The sequence below is a fragment of the Pocillopora damicornis genome, chromosome 5 (genome assembly GCF_964200805.1).
Source record: "Pocillopora damicornis chromosome 5, jaPocDami1.2, whole genome shotgun sequence".
Taxonomy (NCBI): domain Eukaryota; kingdom Metazoa; phylum Cnidaria; class Anthozoa; order Scleractinia; family Pocilloporidae; genus Pocillopora; species Pocillopora damicornis.
This window is the reverse complement of record NC_142674.1, coordinates 5,045,619-5,065,232: the sequence shown is the minus strand read 5'-3', so window position 1 is coordinate 5,065,232 and position 19,614 is coordinate 5,045,619. Positions and strand designations below refer to the sequence as shown.

At 41.6% G+C, this 19,614-nt stretch overlaps 3 protein-coding genes across 11 annotated transcripts in view; 2 read left to right on the top strand and 1 right to left on the bottom strand.

Moving 5' to 3' along the window:
- Positions 1-19,614, top strand: part of LOC113678272 (uncharacterized) — a 135,645-nt gene that overhangs the window by 91,945 nt on the left and 24,086 nt on the right. The gene's annotated exons all lie outside the window — the stretch shown is intronic.
- Positions 262-19,614, bottom strand: part of LOC149044818 (uncharacterized) — a 25,670-nt gene continuing 6,317 nt past the window's right edge. For 5 of the 9 annotated variants that reach the window (XM_089206298.1, XM_089206292.1, XM_089206297.1 and 2 more), the window contains 7 exons: positions 7,638-7,730; positions 6,918-6,967; positions 5,272-5,416; positions 4,478-4,711; positions 3,660-3,885; positions 2,197-2,282; positions 262-1,645 (listed from right to left, as the gene is read on the bottom strand). In XM_089206298.1, coding sequence (XP_089062424.1) covers positions 606-1,645; positions 2,197-2,282; positions 3,660-3,885; positions 4,478-4,711; positions 5,272-5,416; positions 6,918-6,967; positions 7,638-7,730 — 1,874 coding nt within the window. In that variant the 3' untranslated portion in view covers positions 262-605. Of the gene's footprint in view, positions 1,646-2,196; positions 2,283-3,659; positions 3,886-4,477; positions 4,712-5,271; positions 5,417-6,917; positions 6,992-7,637; positions 7,731-19,614 lie in introns of all 9 variants that reach the window. The other 4 variants (XM_089206296.1, XM_089206290.1, XM_089206289.1 and 1 more) reach the window with 1 other exon arrangement.
- LOC149044819 (uncharacterized) lies at positions 13,506-18,230 on the top strand. Its single transcript, XM_089206288.1, has one exon. The coding sequence runs from the start codon at positions 13,716-13,718 to the stop codon at positions 16,629-16,631; it is 2,916 nt and encodes a 971-aa protein (XP_089062414.1). The 5' UTR covers positions 13,506-13,715; the 3' UTR covers positions 16,632-18,230.

Sequence of the window (19,614 nt, the reverse complement as noted above, 5' to 3'; positions counted from 1 at the left end):
AAGCTGTGACCCAGCTTGGATTTTACAAAGGGGTCTTCAAAGAAACGATTTTTTATGCTGCTTACATGACTTAGCTTAAACCGCTGTTCTATTACATGTATTATTGCCGCGGAAATGACCGGCAAATGGAGTATCCAGTTCTGAAAGAGATACAGATACGGATTCTTTGGATAAGTACGTTTTCGTAAACCGGAATCATAGGAGGGCGCATGTTTTTCTAACCGTACCAACCACGAAAAACCAAAACAAACGACACAAACGCCATCTTTAAACTCCTTTAATAATCAGCTGACTTAATTGAAGGTTGGGGCAGAGTTCATCGCCTTAAATCACAAATTACACAACCTACAGCACCCTAAATTAGCTAGGATTGTTCATGTTATAAATGATTTAGACTATGGATAATGGAAAAAGTTAAAAGCATAACTTCGATATCAAGTCTTAAAAGACACAAAAACTTGTAACTGAACTTAAATGACTCGAGAGAAACCATCCTTCTAGAAAAATCTTACATTTGACATAAAAAGATCATCTAATTTTCAAACGGTAACAGTTGATATTTACAAGTTATGTAACGTTCTGACAGTTAGTGATAGGTTTTGATTCTATTTTTCATTTTCGTGATCATTGTAAGACGTTGCAACATGAAAATGGTCAGGTCCGAGCTCTTTCAGCATAATAGCCAGTGCACGATCGTGGTAATCTTTTGCCTGATCATGGTCTCCCAGCTGACGGTGTACAAGACCCAAAGCCTGGTAAGACGCTACAACATTACCATGGTCAGGTCCGAACTTTTTCAGCTTAATAGCCAGTGCACGATCGAAATAATCTTTTGCCTGTTTAAGGTCTCCCAGCTCACTGTGTACAAGACCCAAAGCCTGGTAAGACGCTGCAACATTAACATGGTCAGGTCCGAGCTCTTTCAGCATAATAGCCAGTGCACGATCGTGGTAATCTTTTGCCTGATTAAGGTCTCCCAGCTGACGGTGTACAAGACCCAGATCATTGTAAGACGCTGCAACATTACCATGGTCAGGTCCGAACTTTTTCAGCTTAATAGCCAGTGCACGATCGTAATAATCTTTTGCCTGCATAAGGTCTCCCAGCTCACTGTGTACAAGACCCAAAGCCTGGTAAGACGCTGCAACATTAACATGGTCAGGTCCGAGCTCTTTCAGCATAATAGCCAGTGCACGATAGTGGTAATCTTTTGCCTGATTAAGGTCTCCCAGCTGACGGTGTACAAGACCCAGATCATTGTAAGACGCTGCAACATTACCATGGTCAGGTCCGAACTCTTTCAGCCCAATAGCCAGTGCACGATCGAAATAATCTTTTGCCTGCATAAGGTCTCCCAGCTCACTGTGTACAAGACCTAAAGCCTGGTAAGACGCTGCAACATTAACATGGTCAGGTCCGAGCTCTTTCAGCACAATAGCCAGTGCACGATCGTGGTAATCTTTTGCCTGATTAAGGTCTCCCAGCTCACGGTGTACAAGACCTAGATTATTGTAAGACGTTGCGACATCAATATGCTCAGGTCCGAACTCTTTCAGCCCAATAGCCAGTGCACGATTGTGATAATCTTTTGCCTGATTAAGGTCACCCTGCTGACTATGTACAAGACCCAGGTTATTGTAAAACGCTGCAGGAATAAATGGGTTAAATCATCTTTTTGTGCTGCATATTATCACTGTTTTAATATATACTAATCAACAAATAGTCACCCATCAATTATGACTATATTATGATTCTTTCGAAATTTGCAAACAGCAATTTGGTAAAACCAAAATACACAGAGATAACCTAAAATTACATGCACAAAATAAGACTGAAAACAATTATTGTAGCTTGAGGTTCAATATGCCCCATCAACAATGCAAATCTGGCGATCATGATCAAGTTGGCTTTAGCTCACAGATGGATTTATTGCCATGTAATAGATGGCACGCGTCTCCTTAATAAACCAGGATTTGCTTTAATGAAGTGTTTAGAGAAGCATCTCTAAATTAAAATGGGAAAATTCTCTCACTGTAATTTCCTCAAGTCTTCGCAATTTCGCAATGGGGAGCGTTTCTTTGGAGATATTTATTATCAGTTTCCTTTGTTTTTTTTTGGGAACCTTCGAAATTAACTTAAGGGCATTATGGTGGCCCCTCGTTAAAGAAATCAGAGAGGCTTATCTCATTTACTTACTTGATTGATTTTTGACTGCATCAGCAAGCTCTAAAACATGACTTGCTTTTAAGTGTTCTTCATTGGCGCAGAAATCTTGAGACAATCTAAGCACAAAAATCAAATTCAGACTTCTTATTACCAACAAACTAAATCTCAATTGGGTTCACTTTCCAGTTAATGCTAAAAACTGATAAAAAAAATTGTTCGTACTACACAACTCTGAGAAAAATGTCCACCTAATATGGCTGGTTTTATTTATATTTGGTCCTTGGTGGGTTCCAAAGTTGTTGTCTCAGTAACCTATGATGCCTGTATTTTGAGGTAAGTCCAGTATTTTTTTTTTTAATAATGGTGATAGGACGGAGTGGAGTCCAATTCGGTCTGTAATCATATGAGGGTTAACATTGGACGACACGAACTCCTGTTACCAATTAATCAAAACTATGACAAAATTTGAGAAAGAAACTAGACATCGGTTGTACTTTTTCATTAAAAAAACATTAACTCGACGGTATACGAGACAATAGCTCGTGCACATAATGCGTTCTGTCCACTTACACAGGCATGACGTGTGAACTGTCCCTTCAACTGTCCTATTACACCGTCCAATTACAAGTATGACGCTTACACTGTCCTCTTAGTGCTCAAATCGGGATGGTGATAACCAATCACGTTCGAGAATTTTTTGTTATGGTTTTGAATAACTGCGATCAAGAGGGAATAATGGTCCAATTGTTTTTTTCTTGCTGCGATTCAATACACCCCGATACATCCAAAATATAAAGCACTCAAAATATAAAGTACAGTGGAAATGACGATCTAGTCGGTTATAAAGTTACATAAAGATCAAGTAAACACCAAACAATTCATGGGGCCAATCAGTTCACTTTTATGCAGAGGTAAAAAAAATCAAGAGCCTCTCTGAGCGGGCTATCAACTAACCTACAATGACACGAGCTTCAGATCTTATCAACAACGGCTTAATCGAGTCACCAGTCATCTCCAGTCAAAACTGTTACAGAATTGCGGTTATCATAGTATGTTTGAAAGTCTCAAGTGTAAATACTACTACCTTTACGCTTCAGATTGACAATTTGAAATGTTATTTTTAATAAACAGAGTCCCTAAAGAATTGCGATTGTAAAAGAAATTCGAATCATGCTCTTGAATCAAAGTGAAAAAATGGTTAAAATCAAACATCAAATTAAAGCAAGTTCTTCAATTTCCTGACTTACTAGTTGTATATGCTAGCAAATTCTCATTAAATGGTCAACTCCTACGAAGCAGCCAATTGTCAAGGTTGAAAAGCACAGTGAAAATTGAGCCCTCTTTGCTTTCTAGAAATTGAGTCACGCTTAGCCTCAGCTCCAACTGGGATTTTTGATTTGGAAAGCCCCTTACCTTATCATCACATTATTATAATCGGTGTATTTTCAATGCCACAGTATAAAATGAGTATTTCACGGAAATATACACGGTACCTTTTACTTATGGACTCAAGGTACCGCGCAGTATCTTCGTGGCCAAATGCTCTCGCAACATCCTCTGGTAATGGAGAGGTAGACCTGTAGGCGTTGAAGACCACTTTGCCAGCCGACGAGTTGAGGACTAACTCAATGAACTGCCTAGCATCAGTTTCTGCTGCTGTATACATCAACAACAGCAAGCCTTGAAGTGAATGTAAAGGATTCCCTGAATTCATGCACTCTGTGAAAGGAATTTTGATGAAAGAGCTTTGATGTAATATGATGGTAAAACGGCATCCGGTCAATTCGTTACGATCATTGGACAATTTACCCCTAATCTCAAGACAAATAAGGATTCTATCCAAATTAGGGCTGGTGTGTTGTTGTGAGGGATGGTTGTTGTAGCGAGAATTTTCTATGTGCGGCCTGCCAAATTAGAAGTTTGTTTGAATTGAAATCTCCCCCTTGTATTTAGACCCAGAAAAAATATCTTACAAACCTTGTTTTCTCGGTCCGTACTTTAAGTTACGGAACCTTGTTTTTCCCGCCCAGATTTGTGACCCAAGCACACAAAGCGTGCGGGCCATCTAATGTAACTCTGAGCGGAAACATCTTGGTCCCTAACCTACTGTACGGACCTCGAAATCGGTTAGTAAGAGGTGTCTTTTAAAGGAAACCTATTTACAGTCACATGCATGTCGCCAAAGACACCAACACACACTATATGGATTCCAATAGTCCTCTAAGTAAGTCTTCTACTTTTTTTTTTTTAACAACAAATTCAACGTTTACTTGAGACCGATAAAAGATGTCAAGGGGACTCTCGTGCTTACCTGAACCAGAGGACTTCGTCTCTTTTTCGCTGCCATCAGTGGGGTGCCCTTTACAAGCAGCATTCCATGCTTCGAAAAAGGGGCCATACAGCTCTTTAATTTGGACTATTTTCTTGAGAGCCTTTTTGCATTCATCAAAATAGTAAAATTTTGTCTGGCCAAGATCACTTGATTTGCCAGTCTTGTCACTTTTTCCACGCACTTCTACAGTGATCGGACCTTCCTGCTCAGCAGCTGGAAGATTCAAAATTAACATCTTGACACCATTTATACTACTGTGCAAAACAATGATATTATGACTATCATTTCATTCCAAGGCAGTTGTTCACAGCATTGAAAACAAACTTACAAAATGTGGATTTATGAAAACAAACCGTGTCAAGCTTTCGTTCTGTGTCAGTCTCAGATATGAAAGATCTGTATTAAAACCTTTTGGGTCTCATGAAATAGGCTGTGTTAAAATTTTTCGAATCAGTCATAATCTGTTAGTTAGTTTTAGAGACACTTCGTTGAGTCAAAATTCATTTCGCTGCGAGCCCCGTAGGTTCCAGCTGTGTCAGTATCAAATCTGAGAAAAGCGAACTTACACTGTAGATGCAATCACTTGCCTGCTTGCTTTTTTCGTAACGAAGTGGTTGAGTAACTTGCCTTAACAAAAAGAGGTTTTCAGCTACGGTATTTAATAGAGGACGTCCATGCCCATAAATTGCTAACATTTCTAACATGGCCTTCCAATTTTCAAAGATCAAGGGTATTTCAATACTTGACTAAATTCAAGCCAACTTTTTACTTACGAGGAATTCCTACTCCAGCAAGACAGTTTTTCTTGTGTTTAAATCCATCCAAATCAACAAAGCCTAGATTAGCAAACTTAGCAGTTCCAGAAGTAATGTCTGAGGGTAGGTCAGGTTTAAAAGTGAACCAGCAAGGTCCTCCACCCTATTAAGGAAGAACTACAAAATCACCTTAAAGTTCATGTAAGGTAAGGCAAGGTAAGACTTTATTTAGCGAGGGTAACATTTGCCAGTAATAAAACTGATAACCTAATGGCCCTCAAAAAAACAAAACGAATTAATAGCAATTGTTGTAACAATATTAACAGTAATTAAAATAGTATTTAAGCCTTTGTACGTCGCAAAATGAGATTAGAAAATGTGGTTACATACAGATTTTAAAATTTACATAAATAATTGCGTAAGAATTTTATTATTTAAAATTATTTTAAAAAAGGGGACGCTTTAAGTTTTTGACGCTAGTACTCCGTTTGAGGTCCACACTTAGTTTGTTCCATTCAGTTTGTTGCTCTCACAGCAAACGTTCGACCACCTTCCTTACTTCTCTTATATCGAGGGCAACTCAAGTTAAGATTACAGAAACGGGTTGATCTATTATGTGTCTCAGAGTTTCTGATAAGTAAATCATTTATATATTCAGGGGTATTACCATTCAGCCTTTTGTAGGTTAAAGTGCATCGATTTACATATGATTCTGCATAAAAGGGAATCCACTTTAGGGAGTTAAATAAGCCGACAGAAGGTGTTGTTCTTTTGGCATCAATAATTATTCTAGCCGCACGTTTTTGAAGACGCAGGACTTTCAAAATATTTTCTCTACTGCAAGAAGTCACACAATTATACTAAAAGCTGAGAAATTTCTAAAATGTGAAATGTGTGTAGTATTTCGGGCAAATTTGACATACTAAATAATTTCTAATTTTGAAACAATGGCGGAAAGATTTCCCGATCGTGACGCGAGAGAATGGCTACAACTTAAAGAAAAGCAGAAAATGAAAACAATAAGAAAAGCACAGAGACCTTGATTACAGTTTGGTCAACCTGAGCTGACGAAAAAGGTTTCAGTCCGGATATTGTGAGCTACGACGCCGAGGAACTTGATCTGAAGCTGGGCAAGTTTTTCGAAAGAAAGAAAGAAAGACGGTTCGGACTATGACCCAGAAAGTTTGCGGGTAATGTTAGCGTCCCATAAGGCCGTTTCTTGAAGGTCACGGTAACTTGAAGGGCCCGTAATCTGTTCTATTTCCATTCAAGATGGGGGTTTCAAAAGTTTTGAAACTTATACAACAAAACAAATAGACGCAATTGTTCCAAGTAAGTCAAGAACGGCTGTCATCTGAGCTTGAGCTCAAAGAGATTGTTATGCGGACCTCCATACTGAGGAGGTGAAAAAAAGGGCATGCAGATTTTTATAGTCTACTTATTTCACTATCATAAAAACGTCTTGCCACCTTAAAAGTCTGTAGGAAAAGAAAGAAATCCATTTCATCATGCGTTATGAAACGCTTCAATTTCAGATCGAATTAAAAAAGAGTTTAAGAATTATTTGGCTAAATTATACAATTCACGGGACTCCATCGATCTGGTTTGGGTTTCACCCGGTTGGAACATTAATAAAAGGTCACAAAATTAAAATTTTCTTTTACCGTCAGAGAAGTCTGTGGTGGCACAATGCTTACTTCATAACAGCTATTCCCTAATAGATTAAGAGACATATTTCCTTAATAACAGGATAAATGAAGATAAATATTAGTCGATGATTTAATGAAGAATGATCCAAATGATGGTTCATGGACCATGGTGCCTACCATTGTCAAACTCCTGTAAGTAGGGTTAGTTAATCTCCTTTCTTTAGCTCACACATACAGACAGACCAGTTGTTTCTCAGAATGTGATCAAAATAATCAGAGATTCCTATCCTTAACATGCAAAACAGAGGCACTGGGTGGGGTAAATTCACAACTATGAAAACCATGGGTTCAAGCTTCTGGAGGCTCTGGGAGGCGAAAGGCATCCCCCACTTAAATTTTGCAACTGAACGCCTCTGTGAAGATGCAATTTCCTGCAGCTAGAGATCACCAACAATTGCAGACCTTACGAACGCGAAGTTTGCACACTTATATCGTGATGCCCGAAAGGTAAAATAAAACCCAAAGATACCCAAATAAATAACATAGGATTGCTTTAAAATGATAAACAGAGGGGGAAAACATCTTATCTTCCTTTACCAGGGAAAGCTGCCCTAAAAAAGGAGAACATTTTGCAACATAGAAGGAAGCAAATGATTGCTGAACATGGCAGGTTTTTCAGCCAAAATACTTGTGCTATGCTGGAATCTCTTTCAACCTATAAACTCCAGTACTTACCGTTATTATCACATCTGTCAGAATTATTCAAGAAAGGGAACCATGATTTTAAAAATGCCCACCAATAACTTTCTTGAATGCAAGCAGCAGCATCTGTCAATTAAGAACAATAGCAATAAATGTGCATGTAATCTAATTTCATTTTGTTCCATGACTAATTTACAGTAAATGTCCCTATAATTAATTCCCTAGTTTAATTTCAAGACCACAACCTTATCCAAATAATATCAATGACTTCAAAAACATAAATTTATGATAAATTTTGGATATAACGGGCACTGTCATTCTTTGGAGGAGAGTGTTTTATCAGAGTACAAAACACGGAGCTGAGCTAAAGCTGCCACGCCCCCTGCCAATTTGTGCAATGACCAACCATTACCTAGACTTCTCCAATCCGAAAGTGAAATTTCGGAACAACCGACCCGGAAAGTAGCATCAGAAGAAACAAACAAAGCTTTGTAACGATGCCAAGCGCAGTAATTGACGTTATAATAAAGTGATTAGAGACGAAAATCGCCAAAAAGAAAACGAAATGGACCGTCCGAGTTTTGAAGGTTTTACGATCAGTTAGATTGTAAGCTTACTCACGGTAATAAAGCTCAAACACAGCTAACATCCGTGTAGTATATATAGTTTTGTGATCGAAAACAAACAGAACAGAGCAGGAAAGATGAATATATAGCCAACCAGCATACATTTGTACAAATCATGATGGTGTCAGAGCGACTGCAATCATACTGTGGCTCATAGCGGCTCGCTTATCATGGCGATCTCCGGTCACAACAGTGCTCATCATTTTTTAATACCAACTGCATGTACTTACACTCCCTAAATACAAGGGGTCTGGATCCTATTACATTACACTTCACACCAAACAAGTAAGAGGGGTTACATGCTAACTAACGTGTCAACATAAAGAAACAAGTTCGACGCTCTACAGAATTTAGAATGTTCAAAGTTCGCAAATAAGTCTTTCTCGGGGTCTCCTTTCTCGACTGCGGTATACTGCATTGGCTCTGGTGTTGAACATAGACTAGGCCAATCAAATTTCTCCGACTTATTTCTGTCACTCCTGCTGGTAACTCCTGGGAAACTGGCGAATTCACCACACTGTCGTGGCCGGAATATTCTCCAATTTTTGTGATGCCAGGGAAACACCCGGATCACTCATCTTGTTAGCTGGGGCCTCCTTAAAATCTCGACCATATTCTAAAACTCTTTCCTCCAACTCAGAAATTGAAGATTAATAAGGTGTCTTCTTCAAGTGATAAACATGCACAAATCGTATGTGGTTCCCGCAATAGACTAGATAAGTGCATGAGCCTTTCACTTGGTAAATCCTCCCTTTAATCCACCTTGCAACTCCATGATCTAGAACAACTTTATTTGACTTGAATTTCGGCAGCTTTAGCTCCACCCTGCCCTAATCGTGATGCTGCTTCTGTTTCATTTATTGCTCCCCTACTGCTTAGTGAAGATCCGGTTTTAACAATGTAAAAAGGTTCCTAATTTGTCTTCCGAGACAAAGTTCAGCAGGAGAACGCCCTGTGATAGTGTGAGGAAACTGGTTAGCCGGTGTTTCAAAGTAAATTTACTTGCTTTCCAATCCAGAACTTGTTTAGTTCAGTCAGAGCTAGTTTTGCCTTCTCCACTGAACGCTCTGCAGCTCCATTTTTATATGGCGGAACACGTGTGAACTTGCCAGTTGCAGTCTATTGTCGGAGACGACCTCTTTGGGGATGCCGTAATGTGCAAACAGAATATGAAGCGTGTTGATGCTCTTCAAACTGGTCATGGAGCTCATTGAGATCACTTCTAACCATTTGGAGTAACGTCAATGACAACCAGAAAATTCAGCTCGTCCTTCGCGAAGAAATCAATGTGTACACGCTCCCGCGACTTTGCAGGCCATTTCCTCGGTTGTAAAGGTGCTTTAGGCAGCGACTTGGCCACAGAAGCACAAACATGACAAGCACTGACCCCATCTTCAATCGCTCCAACCATTCCAGGCCACCAGACATATCTTCTTGCTGTAGACTTTATACAGCACGTACATTGGTGCTCTTAATGTAGATCATTCAGTATGCGTTCCAGATACACATTACGAATGAGAACTCGTAAGACCCATAACAAACATCCTTGGTTAACATACAGTTCTTTACAACGTGAAAAGTATAGCTGGAACACTGGATCCTCAACCGCCATCTATGGGGTCATCTATGCAAGGTGAAGTCATATGCGCAGGCTAGGACGGGGTCCTTCCTGGCAGTAGAAACCATGTTTTTAGCAGTAACCAGCAGCTCATCCAGGTAACTGATCCAAAAAATATTTGCCAATCCGTCGATAGCAGTCCCTGACGCAGGTCTGGACAAAGCATCTGCATTCGCATGTTCAGCTGACTTCTTATACTCAATCTTGTATTAATATGTGGCTAAAATCAGGGCACATCTTTGCAGTCTGGCCGCCGCCTACAGAGGCACCCATGTCTGTGGGTCAAAGATCGTGATTGAAGGGCTTGTGATCTGTTAGCAACGTAAACTTGCGGCAAACTTCTTCACCCCAAACACAATGGACATCGCCTCTTTTTCAGTTGTGAATAGGTATGCTCGCTGGCAGTAAAAGTCCGAGAAGTAAAGGCGATCGGTTTTTTCCTCTCTGTTCTCCATCACATGAGAAATAACAGCTCCCAACCATAAGCGGACGCATCACACATTAGGAAAAGTGGTTTCTTCAGGTCGTAATAAACTAACGGGGAAGAATCTTGTAATTTCTGTTTGCTCTTGACAAATGCTCTCTCGCATTACTCTGTCCACTTCCAAGGCATGTCCTTCCGCAACAGGTCATGTTCGTGGTGGAGGGCAGTGGCCAAATTCAGAACTAACTTTCATAGTAGTTGAGGAGTCCCAGATGCTTCTTCAGCTCAGTGAAATTGATAGGACCCTCGGCCTCCGTAATTACCTCTATGTTCTACGGCAGGAGGTAGACCACGTCTTTGTCTATCCAATGCCCCAGGAACTCAAGTTCCGACTGAAAAAAGATGCACTTGGCAAGATTCAACTTGATGCCATGCTTCTGGAGTCACTAAAGGCCTCCTCTAAGATTTGCAACCCGAAATAAGGATGTCATCCAGGTGACAGATGGTGAATTTCACCTCGTGAAGGAGCCGATTCGCTGAAATATATCTGGAACAATGGAAACCCCGAGTGGCAATCATTTACAGTGAAACAAACCTTTGTGCGTGTTGATGGTTAGGTATGCCTGGGAATCTTCATCTAGCTCAACTTGCTGATAGGTATGTGATAGATAAATTTTTCTGAACACTTGACCACCAGATAATGTCGCGCACAACTATTCTTCATTAGGCATGGATACTGATCAACATTGCCACACTGATTCACTGTTGATTCGTAGTCACCACAAACTCGAAATGAACCGTCCTTCTTGGGTACCGGCAACATAGGCGCAGCCCAATCACTTTGGCTTACGTTATAAATAATTCCTTCTTCCTCTAATCTCTTTAACTCACCTTTTCTTAGTGGGCATATGGAACCGGTTGTGACCTAAGAAAGATAGCTTGTACCCCTTCACCAACTTCAATGGATGCTTTTGACTGCTTGAGATGCCTATACTCTTTTCCAAACAGGATTTCATATTAGGAGATATTTCCATCACGGTATTTTCTTGAATCAACTTGAAATCAAACATGGTTCTCTGTAACCGAGAAGTTACAATTCAAAGACCCAACGTTTCGACACTCCTGCTTACTGCCTTCATCAGGGGTGATCCAAACGCTGCAACAAGAGATCCTTTGATACGCTCACTAATTAGCTGCTTTTTTTCTGACGCGGTGTAAATAGGCGTCAGGAAATAAGCCGCCATCATCACAATTTAAAGGAGCGTGGTTGGAGTTGATATGCAAGGCTTCCAAACAAAGGCGCTGGGGGTAACGCGATTAGTGGAGATAATTTAAGACTTATCTCACCCAATTGTATGGTTGGTTAGGCATGTGTGCTCCGATGAATGCTCTTTTCTGCAAAAGATATATTCGTTATCACAGTCATTGCACGAAATAGAATAGATAGCGTCGGTTCGTTGTTCTTTCGTAACAGGATCCTTAGGTTTGGCAAAAATATGCCCCAAAGTCTGAAAAGGCTTACTTCCTGACGCCTATTTACACCTCGTCAAAAAAAAGGGCAGCTAATTAGTGAGCGTATAAAAGGATCTCTTGTTGCAGCGTTTAGATCACCCCTGATGAAGGCACAAGGCAAGAGTGTCGAAACGTTTAGATCACCCCTGATAGAGGCACAAGGCAAGAGTGTCGAAACGTTGGGTCTCTGAATTGTAACTTCTCGGTTACATTCATTAAATCGTTAAACCAGAGTAGCATCAAACCATGTCTGATTGTCCACCTGGTTGCCATGTGAACTTTAATATATTTCCACTTGAAAATAATTGGCCAATCCAGCATAAGTTAATTTTTGAAGTCAGTTCCGACCTAGTAGCACAGGCTTCTCATCTCGAGTAACAACTAGAAACAGTGTCAGTTCTTGAGTCTGATACTTCACAACAACGGCAGCTGCTCACCAGAGTAGGTTTTCAAATGAATGCGTGTTGGCCTCAGCTGAAGATCTTTTAAAAGGTTGTTGTACTCTCTCTCAGAAATAATTGACACCACAAAACCTGTGTCAACTTCCATACTGACTTTCTTACCCTCCAATAACAACTCAACTTGATATCCCTTTTCCCTTTCGAATGTATAAACTGAGATCCACCGTGCCTTCAGTGGCATCTCTGAGTGAGACATTCTCAACATGCCTCGTGGAGTGAGATTCACGATTCTAAGTACACATATTGGCGATAAGGCCCTTTTTCTGGCATCTATGACATTGAGCTGTTTTACACCAGGATTCCGATGGGTGATGTTTTTTAACAAAAGCAAAAACAAACACCTGAGCCCTAACCTGGACACCTGGGACTGGAAAAACGGATTATTTTGTTTATCGAATCTTTCGAGGAGGAAGTCTGACTTCGTGGAACTCCTCCTTATTTGCCAACTCCTTGGGTTGTACCGTTTTAAATGCTTTTGCGAATGTCAAATCTTTCTCTGCCATTGAATGTTATTACGGTAAAATCTAACCGAAAGGAAAACACTGCAATCCTACAAACTAAACTACGTTATTAAACAACGAGTAATAATCTTAATAAGGAGCGACTCCTTAGGGCAGAACGATACTTATCCTCGATAAGCTTCTTTAAGTCCCCTACAGTCTATATCTTAGCACACCACTGAGCCGAACTCACAGTTTCCTCCAACGTTTCTTGAAATTAGCAATCTTCCACTATAGCTCTCTCTCACGGTATAGCTTTCTACAAAGTCGGTCACTCCCGACAACAACAACAAACACTACTACATAACTGAGTCCTTATATACGTTCACAAAGTGTTCTGGAACATTCCAGAAGCCTATATAAGTACATGTACTATGTAAGTAGTATTACGTAATAACTGCGTGACTTGATGAAATGTTCTAGAAAGTTCTATGGTACGTACGTCAGTGTGACTAAGCAGTCTGGAGATTCCTAGAAGCTTATATTAACCAAACAATTACTCATGACAATGGGCACGTTTCTTAGCCCACAAACAAGTCGATCATGCATCACTTCTTCCAAAAACATCCCAAATTCACACTTCAACGAAAGTCGCTTTAACTCAACCACAAACTGAGCGATCGATTTGCCTTCATGCTGATTACGACGGTGAAATTTAAACCCTTCTGCCATAAAAATCGGTTTTGGAGGGTATTAACCTCTCAACTCCCAGATCAAATTTGTAATTCTTCTTATTGTCGACCTACAATTCTTATAATTTAGTTGAGAGAATTTAGTATTGGATCAACTGGTTAATATTGTTGTGAGAGATTATTCAGCGTTAATTGATTTCCGGTTGACTTTTTGCGATAAGTGACAGATGATTGAACAATAGGATCATATTATATATCTAAAATGAGAGAGACCAGAGCGTGGGACAGAGAACGGTGAGAGAGAGCGGGAGATTAAGTTGATTTTATAAAATAAAAACATGAAGTTTCGGAACATAGCAGATTCTTTAGTCTCATTTCCGACACAGTGGCACCTCCGACGGGACGTGCGAAGCATGGAGGAACTAACCAAAGAAGCAGAGGCTAAATTGCAGATGTTGCTGTACACTAATGGAAAAACACGTGGCATTGTGGAAAAGGGAAACCTAGGAGCGGTCGCGCGACATCGCGACAACCTACAAGCATTAGTAAAAGAAGTAGACGCGCTTAAACTAAAGGTTGAACAGACCATGTTCAAGGCCGGGAAAAGTGCAGAAGACGTTGGAAGTTGTAGCAGCAGCATTGAAGAACCGATCGCCGAAGCTGACGAAGAAGTTTCGCGACTAGAAAAATGGCTCGTGGAGACGAATGGAGAGATCGAACATCGAAAGCACAAGGACGAAGAAGAAAGGAAAGCCCGTGCTCGTGAAGAGGAGCTTAAATTCGAAAGAGAGCAAATGGAGATGAAGCTAGAATTCGAACGCCAACTGGAAGAGACCAAGGCAAAACAGCAACCTGTTGAGAAGGCCAATCAGATTGAACAAAGGACAACAAAGCTACCGAAACTACAGATCACAAAGTTTAATGGGACGTATGAAGCATGGCTGCCGTTCTGGAACAAATTTCAAGCTGAAATTGATAAAGCAAACCTTGCATCTGTGACCAAGTTTGCATACCTAAAAGAGCTGGTAGATCCAAAGGTTCGAGCGGAGATAGACGGACTGCCTTTCACAACAGAGGGCTACGAAAGGGCAAAGAATATCCTCATCGGCGAATATGGGAAAACGAGCGAGATCGTGAATGCGTACGTCCAGAACATCGCGAATTTGCCTGTCATTACAGGAACACAGCCTGCGCCTATCCACGAATTTTACAAGAAGCTCGTGTACAATGTGCAATCTTTGGAGACACGGGGCAAATTGAAAGACGTCACTGGAAATGTAAGGAGTGTGCTCGACAAACTAAAGGGTGTAAAAGCAGACCTAGTGAGAGGACAAGTGGACTGGCAGGACTGGGACTTCCCACAGTTGATAAAAGCTTTGAAAAGTTGGAAGGAAATCAACCCCATTGGGAGCGGCGCGGATAATGCGGGGAAGCAAGGTGCTAAATTCCGCGATCGCGAGAAAACATTTCACGCAAACGAAACTACGCCAACACAAAGAGGGTGCGTCTACTGTGACGCAACTGATCACAGAGCTGTGAATTGCGACAAGTTTGTGACAGTTGGAGACCGCAGGAAGCAATTAGGACTGAAACAGCTTTGTTTTAACTGCACCGGAAGTCGACACCGTGCTTCTGAGTGCAAATGCCGTTCTGGCTGCCAGATCTGCAGTCGAAGACATCATACGTCGATCTGTGACAAACATACATCGCGAGACCAGCTGATGACCACAACGAGCGCAGAAAGGAAAGGAGTGGTGTATCCTATGGTAACAGTTGACGTGAACGGTGTTAAATGCCGAGCATTGTTGGATACAGGAGCCGGAAGTTCCTACGCTTCATCAACGCTTCTGAACTGTTTACATTTGCGCCCTATCCGTCAACAATTCAAGCGCATTGAAATGATGTTTGGTACTTCAAACAAAGCGATAGACATCTATGGCCTACAAATTCGAAGCGTCGATGGTAAATTCACCTTAGAAGCCGAAGTAAACAAAGTCGACCGCAATGAGTTGTTGACATTGGAAAACCCAAAATGCGCAGAAATCGTAGCTCAGTTTTCTCACTTGAAGGGCGTAACCACAAATGATAACGACGAGAAAGCGATGTTGCCTGTTCATCTGATCCTTGGAACAAACGAGTACGCTAAGATCAAAACAGGGGCAAGACCAAGAGTTGGGCGCTCGGGAGAACCAGTAGCAGAATACACGAAGTTCGGCTGGACGATCTTGTCACCTGGAACAGAGTTGGATCTCAGCAACATGTTGTTAACGCAGACCTCCGCAATTGATTACGAAGAATTGTGCAAGTTAGACGTCTTGGGGTTGAAGGACAATCCAAGTGGAGACCAGGAAATCGTTTACGAAGAATTCAAAGAGCAACTAACTAGGAGTTCAGAAGGCTGGTACGAGACGAACTTGCCCTGGAAAGGAAATCACCCCCCCCTACCGAACAATCACACTGGAAGTTTAAAACGTCTCAAAAATCTCGTGCGGAAGTTAGAGATACAAGGCGAGCTGGAGAGGTACAACGACATTATCCAGACTCAACTGAGCCAAGGGATCGTAGAACACGCTGACGAGGTGGTCAAGGACGGAAAAGAGTTCTACATTCCTCATAAAGCGGTCGTGCGCGAGAATGCAGAATCTACAAAGATACGCATTGTTTATGATGCTTCTGCAAGAGCTAATGCAAGTGTCCCCTCACTCAACGAGTGCCTCGAAATCGGCCCTCCACTACAGAACCAGCTTTGGAACGTGCTGGTACGAAATAGATTCTATCCCGTGGCAATAGCTGGCGACTTAAAACTAGCATTTTTGCAAATTCGCGTCCGAAGAGAAGACCGAGATGCCTTACGCTTTCATTGGATAAAGGATCTGGCAAGCAAACAAGTAGATACCTTGCGATTCACTCGAGTACTTTTTGGTTTGGCACCGTCTCCATTCCTCTTGGCCGCAGTTATCAAAGAACATCTACAGCGATACAAAATGGTGAACCCGGAATTAGTAGAGGAGATAGAGCGCAGTATGTACGTGGATGATTTAATCAGTGATGTGGAGACAACAGAACGAGCGTTAGAAATCAAGATGACAGCCACGACCATCTTTGGTGAGGCGACCTTCAAGCTGCACAAGTGGCATTCCAACGATCGGGAACTAGAAGTTGAAACTGCGACTGTAGATGAAGAAAGTCAGAGTTACGCCAAACAACAACTGGGAACCAGAAAGGGCGAATCAAAACTGCTAGGAGTCCCCTAGGACAAAGGAAAGGACGAAATTCAAGTCAGCTTCCCGATTTCAACCGCTGAGCCGACAAAAAGAGGTATTCTTGGAAAAGTCGCAAAAATCTACGATCCACTCGGTCTGGCTTCACCCGTGACCCTCTCTGGAAAAATGCTCTACAGAGATGCCTGCGACACGAAGATCGCATGGGATAGGCCCTTACCAAGTGACTTACAAGCCAAAACAGAAGGAAAGGCCTATCTTGCATTGTACGCGTGCAGTCTTACCCGAGGATTATTCCTGGAAGTACTACCAAACCTGGCAACCAGTGAATTCCTAAGAAGTCTAAAACGGCTCATCGCGCGCCGTGGGCGTCCGAAGAAGATATATTCCGTCAATGGCAAAACCTTTGTTGGCGCCGAGAAGTGGCTCAAACAAGTTATGCGTGACGAGAAGACACACGATTACTTAGCACATGAGAACATCAAGTGGCAATTCAACCTCAGCCGCGCCGCTTGGTGGGGAGGACAGTTCGAGCGCCTCATCGCACTGGTAAAAACAGCTTTAAACAAGACTATCGGATGCGGAATGTTGACCTGGACAGAGCTGTGTGAAGTGGTACTGGATGTGGAGATTGCTTTGAATAATCGCCCTTTATGTTACGTCGAAGACGACATACAGTTACCCGTGCTTACCCCTAACTCACTGCTATTTCTTCGATCAAACCAGCTGCCAGAACTGGAACCACACCATCTAAGAGAATTTGATCTGCGTAGAAGAGCTAAATATTTGCGAAGGTGTAAGCAGGCTTTGTGGACCAGGTGGACTACAGAATATTTACGAGGGTTGAGAGAACGACACCGGATGAAACACAAGGGTCAAACCACGCCCTTGGCCAAAGGAGAGGTAGTCATCATCAAGGACGAGGAACGAAATCGCAATAAATGGAAAATTGGAATCGTGGAAGATCTGATTCCGGGACGAGACGGAATCGTTCGAGCTGCCAAACTTCGAGCGGGGAAAGGAACACTTGAACGGGCGGTACAACACCTTTACCCACTGGAGCTGTCCTGCGATCGGGAGAATGTACAGGCTCCTCTGCAGCTCAACCCCTTAGCCCCGACATTCAGGCCCAGGAGGGATGCAGCGGTAGCCGCTCGTTATCGCATTCAAGATGCGAACATTGATGCCGATTAGAGATATTTAGGAACACTGAACTGATATACTGGACTAACTTTCTGTTTCGTTCATTGAATTTCAAATTTTATCGAGCGCGCCATTCTAGTGTTTTTCTCCGTTGAGAAAAACAGGGGAGTGTGTGAGAGATTATTCAGCGTTAATTGATTTCCGGTTGACTTTTTGCGATAAGTGACAGATGATTGAACAATAGGATCATTTTATATATTTAAAATGAGAGAGACCAGAGCGTGGGACAGAGAACGGTGAGAGAGAGCGGGAGATTAAGTTGATTTTATAAAATAAAAACGTGAAGTTTCGGAACATAGCAGATTCTTTAGTCTCATTTCCGACATTGTATCGATTTGTAGGGAAAAATTGTCTTGGTCACTCATGGGAGTTAAAGGGTTAAGCTATCAATGCCCTTTTCGATTCATCAAAAAACTCATCTTTTGGTCGTTCAGGTGCAAGCAAATTGCGGAGAGCTCCATAATAATCTGCTCCGAGGACGGCCAGAAATGCAGAAAACTCGTGATCGTTTTCGACATAACTGGCAGCAAAATATAATTCCACTCGCTCAGTGTTGCCCGCAATATCTTCTTTTAACATCCACGAAATCCCTCGCTTGACTGACAATAGCCATCCTCGTCGGTAGAAATTGTAATATTTGAAGCTCGCATCACGAATCAAGTGCTCGCCATTTTTTTAATGTCAACCGCATGTACTAACAGTCCCTAAATGCAGGGGGTCTGGACCCTCGCATATTACACGTGGAAAAAAAAACTTACGACTTTTTATGGGCCACAACTCGGCCGGATTTCACTGAATATTTCACTTTCACTTTCCCCTAAAAAGGGTTGAATACCAACCGAACTATTCATTTTGTGAACTATTCATTTTGTTGCGGATTGTGAACCTTGATGGTTTGACATTTTTGACAGCTCTATGCTCACAGATGGATGTTTTTAGTCTTGTTGCGGGAAAGGGACAAAGAAAATTTTACTTTCCGCGATCCGATGCTCTACCACTGAGCCAGAGAGACTCTATAATGATCGAACCCATTACGAAGTTCATACATGACGCTTCCACGCTTGTCACCAGACGAAAAACATCTTTCTCTGTTTCTTCACCGAGCTCAAAACTTACCATTTCTCTTATTCTATTTACAAACATGACGCTATTGACATCCCTGATCCTAGCAGTACGCGGGACGCGTGTCATACATGAATTTCGTAATGGGCCTCGCTCACCATAGAGTCTCTGGGGCTCAGTGGTAGAGCATCGGAGCGCGGAATCCGGAGGTCTAAGGTTCCATTCCTTATGAGGAGTTAGAGTTTCTTCTTTGTCCTACGCTCGCGACAAGACGACAATATCTTTCTCTATTTCTTTACCGAGCTCAAAACTTGCCATCGCTCTCGTTCTATTTACATCTTTAGTCTTATTCCACCAGCAGATTAATTAAAACAACCAAACGAGAATTCTGATCGGCTCATGAGAGTATAAAACATGCTGACGATACTTAAACTCCCTTCCAAAACTAGAAATTGTTTCGAAAATAGAACTAAAGAGAAACACTTGACTACGTCTCGTGTTTCCCCCTTCACTGCTTTCGTGCTCTAGCCTGTTCCTGCGTGCTTTACAACAGAATAGAGCAAAGTCAAGGCTTTATTTTTATATAAAACATCAATTATAAATATAAGTAATAATAGTTTATGTCTTGCACATGAACTGTGCACAAATTCCCTAACTCCCGTTATTCGGCAGAACAAATGTAAATTTTTTTACCACTGAGCTTGCTTCACAGGAGTGGACATGTGAATTTCAATGGAAAGTATTCCCAAAA

Excerpts from the sequence above, each read along its gene's own strand:
- LOC149044819 (XM_089206288.1), top strand. The coding sequence starts at position 13,716 with ATGAAGTTTCGGAACATAGCAGATTCTTTAGTCTCATTTCCGACACAG.